The sequence below is a fragment of the Sturnus vulgaris genome, chromosome 2 (assembly GCF_052056855.1).
Source record: "Sturnus vulgaris isolate bStuVul1 chromosome 2, bStuVul1.hap1, whole genome shotgun sequence".
NCBI lineage: Eukaryota > Metazoa > Chordata > Aves > Passeriformes > Sturnidae > Sturnus > Sturnus vulgaris.
This window is the reverse complement of record NC_142244.1, coordinates 26,622,805-26,641,176: the sequence shown is the minus strand read 5'-3', so window position 1 is coordinate 26,641,176 and position 18,372 is coordinate 26,622,805. Positions and strand designations below refer to the sequence as shown.

Here is an 18,372-nt window from a genome sequence, read left to right as displayed (position 1 = left end):
TCCCACAGAAGGAGGAACTGGCCACCATCCCTGGTGGGGTGACATGAAGAAGGAGGAATATGCAGGGAATGCAAGAAGGTTGTGTGAAAAACCTACTCCAGTCCAACAGGCAGAAAGGGCAGCTGGCAGTGATGGTGCCATCTGACCATCCTCTTGAGAACAGGCCTGCCTCCTGCCCCAAGACACTGACTTGGGCACATGCCTCCCACCTGTCAGCCCCCTCAGCACGATAAAGTTTAACCACCCATGAGCAATGTATGTAGCTTGGGAACTGCTGTGAAAATGGGAGGCTTTAACATAAGCTTCCCTCTGCTTTTGGCTTACAGGTCCAAGGGCCAGCAATTCTCCTGCTGCCCCATAAGCAGAGAACATGCTTCAGAAGGCACCTTGAATGTCAGCTAGCAGCTCCAAATGGTGCTCCGGGCAAGAGAAAGAAGTCCCAAGAGTGGTCACCTCCTTTGCTGCTGAGGAAACAGGACGTTTCCCCTAGTGGTGCAGATGAGACTCTGAAATGGTTTAACCTGAGATCTGTTATCAAAAGCCTAATCATTGTGATACCCAATGGGATGTAAAGAGAGATACTCTTATTATAAATTGCAGTTAATACCTTCTATTTTTGTCAATTCCTAGTAGGACAGCCTGTGCCTTGGTTCTCCTGTACAAGTGAAGTCTGTCCCTTCTCAAACCCTGCCTGAATATTCCCAGGACTGACATCTTCCACGCCTCCCTCTTGTCCACTCCCTCTCTCTCAGATGATGCAGAGTGCCAGCAAGTCCCTCAATGGTGTCATATCTGTCCTTTTTATTCATTGCAGGGTTTATTTTTAGAATGAAACAACTGCTTCCTAAAAATGGAGTTCCTAATGACACAGGAGCTGGACACAGCTATGTAAGGAATCCAGGGCTTGGCCTGATAGCTTCTCCTGTCTATCTCTTTCTTTGTTGTGAGTACAGGACAGTAAAGATTGCTGCTCCCCACCAGCCTTGCAGTGTTTGGGCTCAATGCTAGGAAAGCAGCAGAGAGAAACTTAGAGAAACTAGTTCAAACTTCACCTGGAGTCTTTGGTCTCCCTCTTTTCTCGAATTAATAAAGAGGGGGACATTTACCCACCCTTCACTGGACTCCAAGGGTGCCTCTATGAAGGCAATTTGCTGGATCCTGGCAGGTTTTTACCTGCTTTCCTTCTGCAAGACAGAAGAGGGACTGAACTTCCCTACTTACGATGGGAAAGACCGAGTGATTGACCTGAATGAGAAGAATTACAAGCAGGCACTGAAGAAGTATGACATGCTCTGCCTGCTCTTCCATGAGCCTGTGAGCTCTGACAAGGTCTCCCAGAAGCAGTTCCAGATGACAGAGATGGTCCTGGAGGTAAGTGCCACTGCATGTCCCAGTCGGGGTCAGTACCACAGCACTGCTCAGAGTCGTGGAGAGGAGACACAAGACAGGAGAATCAAATGGTCTCATGCAGGGGAGGTTGGGCATCCAAAAGTCATTTCAGTTAGCCCCTGCCTGAATTCTGCAAAGCTCAGGAAAAAGACTCTTTTGTGCTCTTCTCAGTTTGCTGGGAAATAGTTTTTCTGGATTGTCTGTCAGAAACTCAGGCAATAGCAAGTAACTTTGCGAACCTCAGAAACATGAACTCAGCTCAGCTGAGCTTTCCCAAATCTCAGCACCTTTCAGTAGCTAGAAATTTTTTGATCCTTTCTCATTTTGTGCAAGCCAGTATCCCACTTGTATTCTGGATTGTCCCATTTTTTATCCCACTAGGAGCAGTCAGCCAAGAAACCTTATCAAGCTGTGCAGCAAAAGGGTGTCCTAGCTCCCCATCTCAAAACCTCCCTGTTGGTGCAGCATTAAATCCCTTTTTGTTTTTCTGACACTTGGTTGCCTGCTTGGAATCAGTCTATAGCTGCTTGTTAATGCAACCATTCACTTCTGTGTTGGAAAAAAGAATGTTGTTAATTCTGTCATGAATGAATGATTCATTAATCCTCAGTAAAATAAATCGTGGTAAAAGTGACAATGTAGATTCGTAGCATTCTTTCTTGTAGTGTAGCTGTAATCTAGGGAATCGTACAGCTACAAGCCTCGATTGTTAGGTCCATGTTTCTTACCAGGGGCTTGCAAATATTCCCTCTTAACTAAAAGACATATTTGAAAAGAAAGTGATTTCAGAATTGTAGAAGAAACACTTCAGCTTTATTTATCAGATTCAGAGAGAAAATGCATTGCACCCCTAAGAGTGTAGGAAATGTGAATAAGAAAATATGCTTGCTGAGGGCTAGGACCCAAAAAAGTCCAGTGTCAAGTTCTAGGTCTGCTGACCTCCTCAGCAAGCCTGATGACTGCCAGAAAGAAAGATCCAAAATCTAACCAGATTTTACTCACATGTCAGGCAATGGTTACTTTCTGCAGGTGAATGATCAAATAATATTTGGCAAAGAAAAGAAAAAAGTAATGCTTGAACTCCAGCTGAAATTTTTTTGTTGATAGTATAATCACATTGTTGTTTAATACGATAGCTATTTTGTGCTTGATAGGTGTCAAACACTCACTAGATACATATTTATAGACACCTGACAGAAGCATGTCCCATCCCTGGAAATGTTCAAGACAAAGTTGAATGGAGTACTGGGCAACCTATCATAGTGGAAAGTGTCCCTGTCCATGGAAGTGGTTTGGAACTAGATTATCTTTAAGATGCCTTCCAACCAGGCCATTCTATGTTTCCATGACTCTATGATCTGATGTCTACCATTAGTCTAAGTCCTCATGACACCATTATCCATGTTAACAATGACCCATATCCAGAGTGCAACAGCTGCAATACAATCTGGCTTTAAGCTTTTATTTTTCAGGATTGTATTCAGCTGTGAGTACATTAACTTAGGATTCAGGTGATTTATTTGGTTTCCAATTGCTCTCTGATATGGACTTATGCAACCTTGGGCAAGAGACTGAGGGTTAGACCTGCAGCAGACTTTACACAATTGTAGTGCTCCAGTCCCCTAGTGCTCAGCTTCCAATTAATGGTGCCATGCATCAACCAGCACTCGTGGCTCAAAATTTCCAAAGCACTTGCAGTGCTGACTCAGTGCATGTATCACAGTTTCAGAACAGTCCCTCCCCTAGACTGGGAACTGCAGCACCAGCAATCTGACAGCCCAAGCATAAGAGAGACCTGCAGACTGAGCACTTCTTTGCTTGTCACCTAGAGGGACTCAGAAGAGGAGAGAGTCTCAGAACACAACAGAGAAGATATGTTCTATTTTGCATAGGACACAGGCCAGCATGGTGCTACTGTTCCCAATTTCTATACTAACTCAACCATGGGAGCACTCATGAAAGCAGTGGGCAAGGCTGTAATCTGCTCCTTGTGAAAGAAATCAGCTCCCTCAGTTCAAGCCATAATGTGTTGTGCCATAGGGGGTCACTCTTAATTTTCCCTATGCAAGGTCATTCAGCTGCTGGACTTCACTGCATGTTCAACAGCACAGGGAGGAGGAAAGAAATGTCTACAGTAGCTCCTTGAGTGAGATGTGGAACTGTTTGCCTGCAAGATGAACTGCCTGGGATCAATATTCCTGGAAGCAGTCAGCAGCTGAACCCAGCTCTCTTGTAATTTGAGCAAGTCTTAGAGTAATGAGCCGCTCTGTAGGCACAGGAGTGGTGACAGGGCTCTCCTTCCAGCCAAACCTGAGAAAAGTTCACTCAGAAAGGTTTTACATATCTAATTTCAGTAGAGGGATCAGGACTTTGATTGCTGAAGGTCCTTTACACCTGAAATGAGGTATCGAAGAGGTAAATACTCCAGCCCTCACTATTCCCTGCCAGCTGGCTTGGAAGGTTCCCAGCATGGGGTGCTGCCTGTGTTAAGATGCTCCTTTCTAGAGCACCTTATGCTTTTCCATCTTAACTTACAGTTTTCCTGCTGTTTCACATTGAGACATGCTGCTCTCGTCTTTAGCCCCTTTCCATATAATGTCATCAGTCTTCATCTTAGGAATAAAAGCGAGCCTCTATCCAATACAAAGTCAGGTGTGGAACAAAGCAAAGGTTTGAGTTGGTGGTTAAGGGTTGCTACATCAGATTGTCTCATGGACATGCATGGATGGGCACATGAGTTTAATGAATTTAAGTCCAGAAAACCCCCAAATAGTCCACCCTTTCTGCTTCTCTTACATGCACCTTACAAGAAATGTACAATTCCAAAGATCAAAGGCCTGAAGAATTACCTTAAACACCAAAGAAAAGAGCAAGAGACATCTGCCACGGCTCCTTGAAATATGTAGCTAATCAGTAACAAGCTCTGACTGGGCCCTCTCCCAGGAGTGAAAAGCAGGTGAGGCTCTCTCTTAACTGAGTACTTTGAAATTCCATGGGGGTTGAGCTCATATGGCAACATTTCTTTCTTTTGGGGCACTTCAGCCTTTTCCCTTCCAAGTCTTTGCTCTTCACAAAACTTGCAATAGATTTGTTATGTCTGAGATAACTGACTGGAAAATTTATTTGAAAAGGGCCAATAGCTAGAAAATTTATTAGGGAAAGCAGCTGATAAATAGGGGAGAAAGAAGAGAATCACGAGGCTCTCATATACTTAGGAAATCAAACTGACAACCGGACAGCACATATGTAAAGTTAAGCAGTATTTAACTGCTCTCTGGCTAGGATGGAAAAGAGTTGGGGAAGGATTGTTCTAAGACAGCCCTGGGCAGAGATATCATGAGCACAGGCTGTTTCACAGCTCAGCTTAAAGGGTTCCTTTCTTCTGTGTACCTTTCTCCTATTACTCTGCACCACTAGCTACTGGAAAGCACCTGCACCTTGAGTAGGGAAAAGCCTCCATACTGGGCAATACGGAGTTTGATGCAGGCAGTCTCAAAGATAATAGTGGCCATTCCTACCCTGTGGTGATGTTTACAAGAACGCTGCACTCTCCATGAGGTGAACACAGTGAAGAAGATGAAACAGCCAAGCAATCAGAAGAATTGTTTAACAGACAAGTAAAATGTCCTAAATGGTCTCAACTTTAATGAAGTTAAGAGGAGAAAAGATCGAAGAAGTGAAGCTGAGAAATACCTATTCTGCCTGTTTCACACCATCATTTCTCAGACCTCCCTTCTCATCTCTGAATGTGCTAAATAGAGTTTGGCCTTTCAGTGGGCCAGCTCCTGTCTCTAGGAATCCTGTAGCAAGAATGAATGAGCATTCTTAGGGGCTTTCCTTTTGCTCTCTCCAGCAGCTGAGGTGTTCTCACTATCAAAGCAGACTGCCTGCGATGCACTCTGGTATCCTCTTTCTGCTGAAACTCCTTCAGTCCTGGCTCCCCTGCCATTCTGTGTGCATGTGTAATATCCTTAAAAAAGAGAGGCTCATCAAGCCCAGATATTTTAGTCCCTTCAATGCAACAGTGCCCCTGGACTGAAAGTTTGTGGAGAACTACCCTAGCACAAACCAGTCTGATAAGAGGAAAGAGAAAAAGGATATGGTACTCTCCTCTCCAGATAAGGCCTAGGATCAGTCCAGCCTCTAGCAATGAATGGCAGAACAAAGTGAAACTCCTGAACATATTTGGCCAATTCTGTAACACATGGAAACAGAGCCAGTATCTCCCTGTGGTGTGAAAGGGAAAGAAGGATTTTGACTCCAGTAAAAGACAAGGATTATACTGTTTGTAAGCTCTACCTTCTAATTCACTTATTCCCAAGTGCTGAAACTACTGCAGCTTCCAGCTCAGGATGGAAAAAGTAGTACAAGATCAGCTGGTTTGGAGGTAGTTTTACTCAAATGATCTTGAACTCTCTTGAGAGCAGATATTCCCATAAGAGTTCAGAGCCACGTAATACATAGCAAAAGATCTCTCTCTGCTTCTGATCCAACACAGAATCAAGTCTTACCAGTTTAGGTCTGTATACTTTATCCCAAAAATCCATAAGAACCAGGAGACGAGATTCTACTTTATCCCCATCTCCAGATATAAGTATAAAATCTTTAAAAAATACAAAATATCAGTAAAAATAGAAATATAAACCCAAGCCCTTTCTTTAAGCCCCCTTTGCTGTTTGTTTCACAAACTCAGATTTCAGACATTTTCTTTGAAAAGGGCCATGTTTATGGGACAGTGCCTCAACATAATTTAGTGTCAATGTAGGAGCATAAATATGGATATACAAGACATGTTCAATGAGTGTCACAGAAATTCTCAGTTCTCTGGGTCCCTACAGAACAAGTTCTCAAGGTGAGAGATGAGAGAGATCTGGCTGGATAGGTATGTGCAGAAGCTTACAGTGCAAGAGCTTGTAATAAAATAGGTGTTTTGATTTCTATGTCTACAAAAGAAGTGGCTTCCACTACAGATAAGTAAATGTAAAAAATAAGGAAGGGAGGAAGGAAAAGACAACGAAAAAGTATGCATTGATTACTTTGACGCCATGTAAGTAGGTCTCAACTCATCAATAGCCAGCAAAAAACTGATTTTTAGCAGTAGCACCCAGGAGGATTTCACTCACTGATATGGCAGTCACAAAAACAGGTTACAGAAAGCTCCCTTTCACAGATGGGCACATTGACATCTAGGGACAACTGTGTGCCTTGATCTTTCTGTAAAAGCGTGGCAAAAATAATTTCCAAGGCTGAATTACTTATTATTGCCATGTTTCTTTCTTTGAAGTCCCTCTGTCAGTTCCCAGTAGTGACTTTGGACTGGCTGCATGAGCAGCATCTCTCCTAAGACCCCACTTTCACAGCCATAACTCTGCTTTGAAATGCACCTTTCTCATCTGCTAAATTATGATTGGGGAGAGGATTGTACTGACATGAGCAGGAAACAGCTGTAATCCCAGGATCTATAGAATGCAAATGTGTCCTGGAGACATGGCAGACCCCTGAGAGCTTGGGCTTGCTTTGCTGACAGAATGCAAGGCCAAGTCTGCTCAGGTTTTGTGGCCTTTCTTGGCCCTGAAGTGTGTAGCTCTTATCATAGTCCAGCTGTTGCAGACAACCTCTGTAGGTGTGATAGAATCATGGAATAATTTAGATTGGAAAACACCTCTAAGATCATCAAGTCCAAACATTAACCCAGCACAGCCCACCACTAAACCTTATCTCTGAGTGCCACATCTACATATCTTTTAAATACTTCCAGGGATGGTGACCCCGCTTCCTCTGGTGCAATTTGAGGCCATTTCTAAGCAAGACCTTGAGCGACATGGAGACTCAGAAAGTTCTGAGTCACTCCCCCCTTCAGGAATGCAACTGAGGAAAAATGTGGAAAAGTCCATCCTCTTTAGTCTTGCTATCCTGCTATTCTAGTTGGGCTTCCCTAAAAGTGCCAGCAAGGGCTCCCAATGTCTTTGTGCTGAGCTGATTCTCAGGAGGCAGGGTCTCATTTTTCTATAATGAGATGCCTTTCATACAAATGCAGAATGGTTTGGATTTGAAGGGACTTTAGAGATTACCTAGTTCCAACCCTCCTGTCATGGACAGGAACACCTACCACTAAATGAAGTGTGACTTCCTCATCAGGGTGGATCATCACACCAGGCTGCTCAATGGCCCCTTCAGCCTGGCCATGAACACTTCCAGGGATGGGCCTTCCATGTCTTCTCTGGGCAATCTGTTCCAGTGTCTCACCAGGCTCACAATGGAGAATTTTTTTCTTGGCCTCATCCCGAGTGAGGGGCCCAAGAAGGGCTAGCTTGAACACACAGTCACCTACTCAGTGGACATGCGTGCTGTTTGTAGTTACCATTTCAAGTTCTCTGCCTTGGACCCTGACATTTCTCAGGAGCTGACTACAGGCTGGGGCAGCTGTTGCTCTCTGAGGCAGACTGGGTAGGGGTGGCCATGCCATGCTCACCCACCCTGACCTTACACCAGAGTCTGGTCTTCCAGTGCCCTTGATCTAAAGCCAAACTAATCAAAGCCTATGACTGCCCTTCCTTTGTGCCTGAGCCATTTGTGGGAAGAACGGAAAGGGGATATGATCTTTCTAAATACCCAGGAGGGAGAAGAGCTATTTAAGAAGAAAGCCTAAGGACAAATGGGCTATGAATAAAACAAGTCTAGAACTACAAAGTCCCTAATCACCAGAGGAGGAAGGAGAGAACAGTCCAATGAGTTTTAAATGGACACTGACTGCTTTGTGACAGAGATTGAATGACACGATTCTGAGTCTGATGACCAAAGATGTCCTTTTGCAGCCTCTGTCTCTAAATAATAGGCAACTAGGCACGAAATCCATGACCTAGGAAAGAAGTGACTTAGCAAGGTCCAAATTCTCCTTTCTTTTTTTTTTTTTTCCCCTTTACACATTGGGATTTACCTACATACATGAGAAAAAAAAACTTGCCCAAGGAAACAGAGTGAGCAGCGACCAATAACTCAATTCCCAGGCAGTCGCTCCTCCCCTGCCTGGCACCCCGGAGAGTCAGCGTTCCCTCCTGAGCAGTGCTGATGGTGCTCATTCCTGCACGCTCCCTGACACAGCTCCAGCGAAGGCCAGCTGCTGTACATGATATGTTCTTTTTCTGGAAACCCTGTTCGGCCCTGGCAGGAGAGACTGCCATCAGCTAGTAACCCTCTGACATCTCAAACCCAGTGCAAGGACGGCTGTGTACATTTAAAGCTTTCCTCAGTTCTTATTTCTCTCTGCTTACTCCTTGGGGAAAAGGGCTTTCTTGCCTCAAGGACAGCCTCGCTGATCCTTCCTATGGATGCAGGATGGGAGCTCCCATCTCTTGCCTGCAGCATCCTGGACTCTCTGGGATTTCAGAGGTGTTGGCTTACATGCACTTGGGTCAGAAACTGGAGAAATCTGTCTTGTTCCTGAGAGCCGGAGGCATAGGAATTACATGGGCATGTGTAGGTGAATGGGCTTAATACTAAGCATGCCTCCCTCCTCCAGGACCCACTAAAAGCCCCAGATTTCTGCCCTGCATGGGCTTCACAGCACCTGAAGGCAATCTAGCCTTCAGTTTCAAAATAACTTTTCTGAGGGCAGAAAGAACCAGGAAGCAATGGCCTTACTTTTGCCCTTGACATGCAAATTGCACAGCTGAGTTGTCGAAATATCTGCAATATAGTGCCAGCAGGGACTGGCTGGGAGCAGTGGCAGGTGGCCCCTGCACCCATGGGTGCTCGGTGGCACGGGACAGCCTCGGCTAGCTCACGGCTGGGGAGGCTGTGCTTTGGCTTGCAGATGGCTAAAATTAGGGATACCAGGAGCAGATAAAAATACAGCCATAGCAATGTGAAACCTTTAGAGAGGCAGTCAAAGAGCATGCTGCCATATGTCTGACCCCGCTGAGTAGCTGCGCAACAATTAAAACTCCAGGGCAGCATTTTTGAAGCATTACCTGTGAAAGCCAGCTCTGAGGGAGTGACCTTTGAGTGTTCCGTATCTGGGGACTTGCCTTTCAGTCCAAGGAGCAGTGATCCCTAGAAGGGGAGTTTCAGCCTCTCCAAGCAGCTCAGGCGGTGGAAAAGTGTAGTAACACACGCTCTCCTTCAGTCCCCACTGCCAGCAAAGTGACTTTTCTAGTGGCAGCTGCTCAGCAGGCTTCTGGCCCTGCTCTTTTATCACCACAGAGCTTCAGAACAGCCTGAATTATGGAAGAGTCTAACACATTACTAGTGTGGTATGCAAGGGAGTGCTAGTGGGGAGAGCACAGCATTAGGAAAGGGAAATAGCAGCCTCTGTTCTCAAAGAAACTGCCTAATGTCTCAAACAGAGCAGCCAACTAGAGTGTGTAGGTGGGAGTCCTGCTCAAGGATTCAAAACTTTTGGGGGAATACACTAAAAACTTACAATCTCCTCCTGCTGTTTCTGAAAATAAAAACCTAGCATTTCGGGATATACAATCATAATCATTTCATCAACCAGTTTCTGACCATCAGCATCAACTGCAAGATTAAAAAGAGTAGAAGAGAGGCAGCAGAGGAGTGTAGATAGCTTGAGGGATGTTTCCTCATCATCTCCTGTTGCTCTTCTCCCTGTATTGCTGGAGTTTTGTTCTTCCTCCACTGCTAAACAGCAAAACAGAAAGCTCCCCAAGGTCAGGAGAAGTGTACTCATGACAGCTTTCAGAGACACCCAAATGCCCCCAGCCCTCTTCCTTCCAACTTGAGCAGCTGGGAAAGATGAGCCTCACTGTCTGTGGGAGCTCTGGGCAGGTGCGAGAGAAGTGGGAAGAAAATCCAGGCCAGAATGCCATAATGTCACTTCACAATGAAAATTGACTATACTGAGACAGCCACCCCTCCCACCCTCATTTTTAACCCTCTCTGAGGGATTTTGTCTGCCATTTAGCAGCAAAACTGACACCAAATGTGAGCTTTGGCACAATCAGTATTGTCTGCAGCTGGCACACAGTGACGTTTCTGCTGCTGCATAGCCTAGTATTTCAGAATGACCCTTTGGGATTTCCTATATCTTCCAAACTTCCCAGCATCACATCTAGGCTCAGATTGGTGTGAAACTGAGATGTTGGGCACAGTGTTGTGCCTTTCCATATCCATTATTCTGAGTGCCTGTAACTGCTGACACCATCTAGGATGAGATGATTCTTGCATACTTGGTAGTACTCAAACTTCACTTTGGGCTGAACCTCTCACACATCCCGGTGGGCCATTCACCCTCTCACACTCACCCAAATTCAAGTGTGGTTATTACCTGAGGGATATAAGAGAAAGGAAGAATGCTGCTGAGCTCACACCTCCTTTTCCCAGTGCTGCACAGGGCACAGCTTGGTAGAAAGTATGCATTGCGAAGACTTCATGTACATGAGAATAAGTCTGCAAAATGTGCATGGGACATGAACTTACAGCCTATTGGGCTCTTTGCTCATGCTCTCAGCCAACTCTGACAGCCTAAAGTTCCTGCTCTACCTCAGGGTCTGCATGATCTCTTATGTCCAGTTCTTCCAGAGCAGTTTCTACCCACCATGTCTCTGTGCAGCTGTTGAAGCTAAATTACATGCGATAGAGATAGAAGCTGACACAAAGGCAAGGACTCTGGCTGGCCAAGACTTCGAGCAATATGAATTTAAAGACAGGAAGAGGAGGAGGAGGAGGGGCTGTGCTCTTAGATTACAGATGCCTCTGTCCCAAGGTCCTGAGCCAAGAGGATTGTCAAGATTAGAAACATTATCTGCATTCAAAACCCACTAGCCTTATGGAATCAGAAAATACTGTAAGGGGATATGTAAATGCTTGATACTGTAATGAGTAGGTGACAATTAGCTAAACTGCTGTGTGTCTGGCATACTCCATATTTTGCTGCCTTTTGGGGTTCAGATATAGGTGTGGGAATGTATCGTCACCTATGCATGGGCTAGACTCACCTGCTGCAGTGTAAAGCAGGGAAAGCAAGGCCAGGAGCAATGCCCAGCCCCTGCATAGCTTGCACTTACAGAACCCACCATAAACACCCTGCAAAGTCTCCTGCCTCCAGGCTCTGCCACAGTGGGATGGGCTCCCAAAAGTCTCAAGGACTTGCACAAAGACATCCCTATTGTGAGACCCTGCTCTGGACATTAGCTCAGGCTGTACCGCTCTCCTCCTTGTCTCATTGGCATGAAGGTCTCTGCAGAGGAGGAAGGCTGCCCACTGAGCTCCCAGCTCTGTCCCCACAGGCACATTCACACACCATTCACAAGCACTGTCCTATATGCCCAAACTCTTGCAAAACTCTTGGGATGAGCCTCTTCAGAGGAACACCTCCAAACACTCACACACCTCCAGGAGACAGTCTTGCTAGTCACAGTCATGCAAGCCCTGCCATACAAACAGGCACACCTCCAGCATTACTGAGACCATTTTTTACTATTGAGCACTCCCACAGTCTCACACAGAGAGGCTTTCATCACATCACCCAAGTTTTCTTAACACTTTTACTCTTTTCCAGCAAGCTGCCATGCTCATAGCTACAGAGCTGCACCCACACCACTCTGAAGAGCTACTTTGTGTGTGCTGCATGCTGACATTCATGACTCCTGATCAATGCCTCTTCTCTTGCATGCATCCCTGCTCACATCCAACCACTTGTCTGTAGCAGATGTTGCAGCTTTTCTGCATATTTCTGACCTTCTAACACCCACAAGAAACCCTAACCATATCTGGACTATCCATGGACTGGACTGGGCGTGACTGAGCAAGTCTTCTTCCCTTGGCCATTCTGCATTTTCCTCCAGTCACAGAGCAGCCAGAGTCTCAAGTGATGATTCTCAGGAACCTCTTGCTGGTATACACAAACACCAACAAGCAGGGACATGCTGACAATGTCCCAGTAAGCTGATGATCCTACAGGCTTCATCCTTTTGTCCAGTCAGGGCAGATCCCCATAATGGGAAACAGAAAATCTCTTCTCTTACCACCACTCACTTGCAGATGTCTAGAGAGCTAACAAGAGGTGTCCATCTCTCCTTGCAAATATGGGGCTGCAACTGCTCTCAGGTGCTCTAAGGTGGCCTGAGCCACCAGATGGGATGCCAAACCAGACCAGTGCCTTATCAGCCTAATAAATGGATGTGCAAACACAAACCAGTGCTCTGCCCCTTTCAGGCAGTGTCCATTGTAAGCACAAGCCATGAATGTACAGCCTTACCTTCATTTCAAAGCACTGGCAAAGAGCAAGGAAAGAGTATTGACACCCCTGTTTCCTGTATAACACAGGCCTTTTGCCTCCCATGGTGGATTTACCCCTAAAGGCAACAGGGCAGGTGCTGCAGGAGGATCAAAATTGCGGCAATGCTGTGGTGGTTGGTCCTCTTTTGGGACAGGCCTGAGGATGTGGAAGTGGTGGAAGGGAGAAAACAACTGCTTTCTCCATCTCTGCCTTTTACTCAAGTAAGGTCCCTGAGCCCTGACCACCAGAGTGCCTGCTACCATCCCCCAGAATTTCAGAGACAGGCTGTGTGATGACAGCACAGGGAGCTGGCTGGGCCCATGACACCCCTTTGCACAGGTGAAGTGGCTGCCCTGCCACTTTTGCTCTCCAATGCCTCTAATCACAGCTCACTCTCACAGAGGCCTGGCACAGGCAGAAGCTATTTATAGCAGGGGAGCCAAGGGGCCATGTGACCATGGTGGCAGTGCTGCTGGGTAACATTCAAACTGGCTTTGAGTCTGGGGGAGGGAACCAAAATGAGCCAGGGCAGGGAGGGAGCTTCATCATAAATCAACCCACCATTTCTCTGGCCATGGCTTTCTTCTGCCCCCTCCAGCCTCCTGCTGCCAAGCACTGACAGCTGTGCCCTAAAAAAGATATTCCTGCCCCAGAGGCTCCTGACCCCTCATCTCCATCATCCCCTGCCATCCAGCAGGGCTGGGAGGAGGAACAGCAAGAAGACCATCAGCATCAGAGGCATTTGTGCAGCAGGAAGGAATAGGGAGGAGGAGGAGGCTCTTACAGCTGCTTGGTGGTTCTCAGAGCATCATTTCTACCTTGTAGGGTCTCTAGTATGCTCGTGGTGGAGCTGTCAGTCATCCAGTGCATATGTGGATCCATTTACCAGGGTCACAGCATCTCTAGGAGCCAATTTGGAATTCACAGGGTCTCACCCGAGGTTGCTCTCACCATGGGGCCCTTGCAGAGCGTCTCTCCTTTCCCCACATATCTGTTTTCACAAAACAGGCAGGAACTCAATATCTTCAAGAGGCCCCTTCATCCAAGATGGTGGTAACAGGGTTCAGTGGTTTTGCAAAGCTGTGAGAAGGTGAACATTAGCATGGCTGGACTTAGATGCATTTCTTTAGTAAAACCAGGGGATCGAGATCTGGGGGCTTATTGAAGCCTGGACAGGAGGAATGACTTCAAGCACTTCACAGGAAAAGGAGCCTGCTTTGGCCACCCCATCACATGCATGAAGAAAACATAATGCTGCAGAGTCCTGCACTCACTGCTGCTTGGCACCATGCCCTTCCAGAGTTAAAATGTCCATGGTGCCCACATCACACTCCTCTGCAGGAGGCCACCAAGGCACCACAGAGGAAGCAGGTTTTGCTTTGTGTTGGTGGCATGGGACTTTCTTCCAGCCATGCCCTCTGCTTTGGTGTCCCCAGTTCACTCAGGAACCCTCTCCTGAGGCCAGTATCGAACAGCAGAGAACAGCACATGGCAGTGCCAGCAAACTCCCTCCTGCAACACAATGGGAAGAAACCCAATCCTTGTGATCTCTGGGTTATCTCAGCAAAGAGGCAGCATGTGACATATCCCACCCATTGGTGCTGCTCAACAGCAGAATATGGGTCATTTGTGTCTGTCATGCTAGCAGGGCGTGATGCCCTTTAGCTACCCTGTGTTGTAGCTAATGTACTAATGTTGGGTTCTCTGCTTCCTCCTACAGCTGGCAGCTCAGGTCCTGGAGCCCAGGAGCATTGGCTTTGGGATGGTGGACTCCAAGAAGGATGCTAAGCTTGCCAGAAAGTTAGGTGAGTCCCAGGTCTGATATCTCTGGAATAGCTTGAAGAGACTGTGAGAGTGATGTCCAACAAGCAGCCCCATACAGTGTGAGGTTTCGGGAGTGACCTCCGGGTGCCTCCTGTGCACCCACACTGTCAGGCCTATTCTTCTTTTATGTAAAAGCAAAGCCGCTAATAGTTGCTATAAAGTTATTTATTGCAGAAGCACATCAGTCTCAAAAGCAAATACAAAGCAAGGCAAAGCAATGGCTAAAAGCAATGGCTAAAAGCAATGGCAAAGCTGCAGTGGCAAAATGCACATGGCATAAAGCCATGGCATAGAGCCCCAGATTTCCCTGATCATGTTCTTTTATAGAAACTTTCCAACTAGCTAAGACACAAACTCGGACCACTACTTCTTAACCTATTAGAATTCTGGTTTCTTAGCACGCTAGACTACGTATAGACTATGTTCATGGCCTATCTTGTTCTAACTGAAAAATGTAAGCAATATTCTTAACTCTAACTCTATTATGTCTGAAGCTAGGTTCTTGGAGCCTCTAAGAAAACACTAACATGTTTTTCAACCTTAACTAGAACATGTACTACTTCTCAGGCATCTAAGACCTTTTGCTTACTAAAAGCACTTAAAACTTATTCCATTTACTTACTTATTTTCTCTCACTTATGTTACAACTTAAATCTTCACTTCTGCCTTGTAAGTGAAAGGCCTAATATACTTTAATCCATCTAAAGATTTCAATTCAATCCCTGCACTCTGATTTCTCTCTGAAGAAATCAGAGAGACTCCTGACTTACTGACTCCAACAATACAGGACAGCCAAATCCTTGCTACCAGGATGGGGAGAATGATGGTGGCACTTGCACACTGACCACTTGCCCACCCCAACAGGGGCAGGATCAGGGGTGGGGGGTGAGAGTGAGAGAGACAAGCCAAAAAAAGGGCTTCCAGAAAAAGGGTCTGTCTGTCAAAACAAACCACACCAAGTGAAAAAGAAAGGCAATTCATGCTGTAATGAAGACAGGGTGTATGTTCACAGCTTTCTGTGCAGAAATAGTAAATAGAGAAACTTCCTGCTCTTCCTACATAGAGACAAGACTGATACAACAGTGCAGAACCAGAACATACTGGGAAAACACTAAGTCCCTCAGATATCATCAGCCCCATGACACAGTGACCGACCCCTGTCAACAATTGCAGCAGCCACAGCCTTGCAATGACTTGTCAGTCAAGTGCTAATCATTCTGGCTTGTTCTCCAGAGTGAAAGAGGAAATCTGCTCTAAAGATGGAAGGCTGCTGCTTTCCCCACCCCTGGACACAGCTGCCTTCCAGGTCTGGCTGTCCCTTCATATTTTAGCCCACAAAGCATTAAGGAAATACTGTGTCACTTTAATACAACAGTACACAAAGATACCATTAAACCTAAGGTTTAAGCATACTGGAGTGTAATTTTCTTTCCTAAATTAGAGGCTGTGATTGCTAATGGGAGCTAAACTAAAGACAAGAGCTTCTGCCTCTCCAAGAAGGAACGAACTACCAACCTCCTTGGTCAGTGGTACCCTGCCATCCTGCATTGCAGGAGACCAGTGCTGTTGATTTTGGAACCTCCAACAAGGTTCTGTGGCACTCAGTCCTCAGTTCAGTGACATAGCAATGATATCTGTCACCCTGCAGTCTGTGGTATCTCTATCATTGGTTTCTAACCCTTTTGCCAAGGCCAGTTAAGCCTCAGTTTGAAGCTCACTTTCAGGTCACTGGTGACACTCACATACTTTAGCCTTCTCTGGACAGTCAGCACAACTTGAATCAAAATCCAATTTCCATATAGTGACAGGTTGTTAAAATCTGAGCTGCCAGTTAGAGCCCAAGATAGACAGCCAAGATAAAACAAGTTCCTGGTGCAGAAGTTTTCCAGCTGAGACCAAACTGTGACCTGAATGAAAAGTTAAACATTTGAGAAGAAGTTTACACCAGTTCTGGCTGAAGTCTGTCCCCTGTGTCATGAAACATCAGTCAGGGCATTACTCAGGATGTTTCTAACTAGACCAACACAGCAAACTGGCAACTGCATTTTCCCAGGAGGAATTGCTGGGATAACAAGCAAGACACTCTGCACTAAACATGTTTTTAACAACATGTTAACACTTATTGTTTCCTCTCTTCTTCTTTCAGGCTTGCTTGAAGAGGGAAGTCTCTATGTCTTTAAGGATGAGCGGTTGGTTGAATTTGATGGGGAAATGTCTGCAGATGTCTTGGTGGAATTCCTCTTGGATGTAAGCACATATAAGCTCAGAGCTAGATAAAACCTCTTAGAGGAGACCTTGCAAATACTTAGTTTGCTAAAACAAGTGTACCTTTGCTTGAAATTTCATCCCTGTTGGCTATTCACTGGTAGAGATGGCATTTCACATCTTCCCTAATGCCCGTCTGACCATGAGTTCCCAGGAAAGGTGGTACCCTTACATGGCACTAAACACTTTATTATATCTTAGAGACAACCGCCTTCTTTCCCATTTACACAGTATTCGAATGGAAGTCAGCTACAATCCATATAACTGACTGCTGTTCACCCACCTCGGTTAACAAGCTCACGTGCAAACACTTTGCCATTCACAAAATCTTTCATACTTTTTCTTTTTTTTTTTTTTAAGTGCTATTTTCAAAAAAAGAATATTCAAGATGTAGGATTCTCATAGAGCAACTAAAAAGAGCTCAGTGCACTGAAAAAGGCTTATGTTGCAAACTATTTGCCCATAAGCAACACAGCATCCCTTCAGTGAACTTGCCAAATTGCACTGCCACGAGCGAGAGGAAATCAGGGTCCTAGAACTAAACGGTTTTGGGTCATTTGTGCATGGGCACAACCTTTGTACCTAAATGTGAAAGCAATGCTGAATCCCAAGTCTACATGTTGCACTTCTCTTTATTTATGTTTTATTCCTAGAAGAGGCAACAGACCAAAAACATGGTCTTTGCTCTATAAATGAAAACATTTTGCAGTGGCTTGGCTTTCCTTTGAAGTGAGGCTTTCTTTGTAAGTGGCCATGCAGTAGTGCAGATAGGGGAGGTAAGGTGAGCAGTGGAGCTGGCAGGGTTTGTTTATCAGGGTGGCAGGTTGCCTACATGGTCACCTGTGGTTCAGGACTGCTGGTGAGGAGAGGCCTTGCCAGGGAATTAAAACAGATCCCTAGGACCTCAGTTCTCCCTTGACAATGTCTGTGGCTGCATGCATTGGATATTGTGACGAAAACACATGCAAATGTCTTCAGGACAGAAATAGGTACTGCCCTACCCATAACGGTCACAGACAGGGCAGAGCTTTGCCATCACCCCGCGGCAGTGGGGTCCCAGTTCCCATGGCTCAAACCACGATGGCAGCAGGAGACTGCACATGCTGCTGCAGGCACAGCATAGGCACAGCCTCACACTGGAACATCACTTTCAAGAATGCTGTAAGGTACTTCATGAGGTTTTGCTTGCTATGCCATGAGGTGGGTCACTGAATAATCATGTCCTGTGAAAAAAGTAAGAGAGCAAGGATTTCTGGTTTTGCGTTTTCCACTCAGGAAGGAAAATACCTGGCAAAGCAAGGAAATAAAACCAGACACATCTATGGTGTCTTGGCTGATCTGAAAAGTAAAAGAAACCCAGAGGTTCTCTACTCCTCTGTAGGCAGTAGTTTGTCTGTTTTCTTTTTCTTCTAGTGAAAACACAATTTATGTTGGGCAAAATAATCAGACTGAACCTTTTCACCAGCAGTGACAACTTAAGAATAAGAGAAACAAAGTTTGGATCCATGACACTCTAAAGTGCCAGACAGGTCTTCCAACTTCCTCATTAACATTGTGATGTGTGTAGGACCAAAGAATAGGTTTAAACTATTTTGCATAGGAGGAGGATCAGCCAGGAAAATTCACATCTAGACTTGCTACTGCTCCAAACGACT

The 18,372-nt window shown here is 45.7% G+C and overlaps 1 protein-coding gene across 1 annotated transcript in view; it reads left to right on the top strand.

Annotated features, from left to right (window-relative positions):
* The first annotated feature begins 1,094 nt into the window (after positions 1–1,094).
* The window catches only part of CASQ2 (calsequestrin 2), a 34,757-nt gene continuing 17,479 nt past the window's right edge, over positions 1,095–18,372 (top strand). Inside the window, exons 1-3 of the mRNA XM_014890301.2 lie at positions 1,095–1,371; positions 14,349–14,433; positions 16,599–16,699. Coding sequence (XP_014745787.1) covers positions 1,138–1,371; positions 14,349–14,433; positions 16,599–16,699 — 420 coding nt within the window. The 5' untranslated portion in view covers positions 1,095–1,137. The remainder of the gene's footprint in view (positions 1,372–14,348; positions 14,434–16,598; positions 16,700–18,372) is intronic.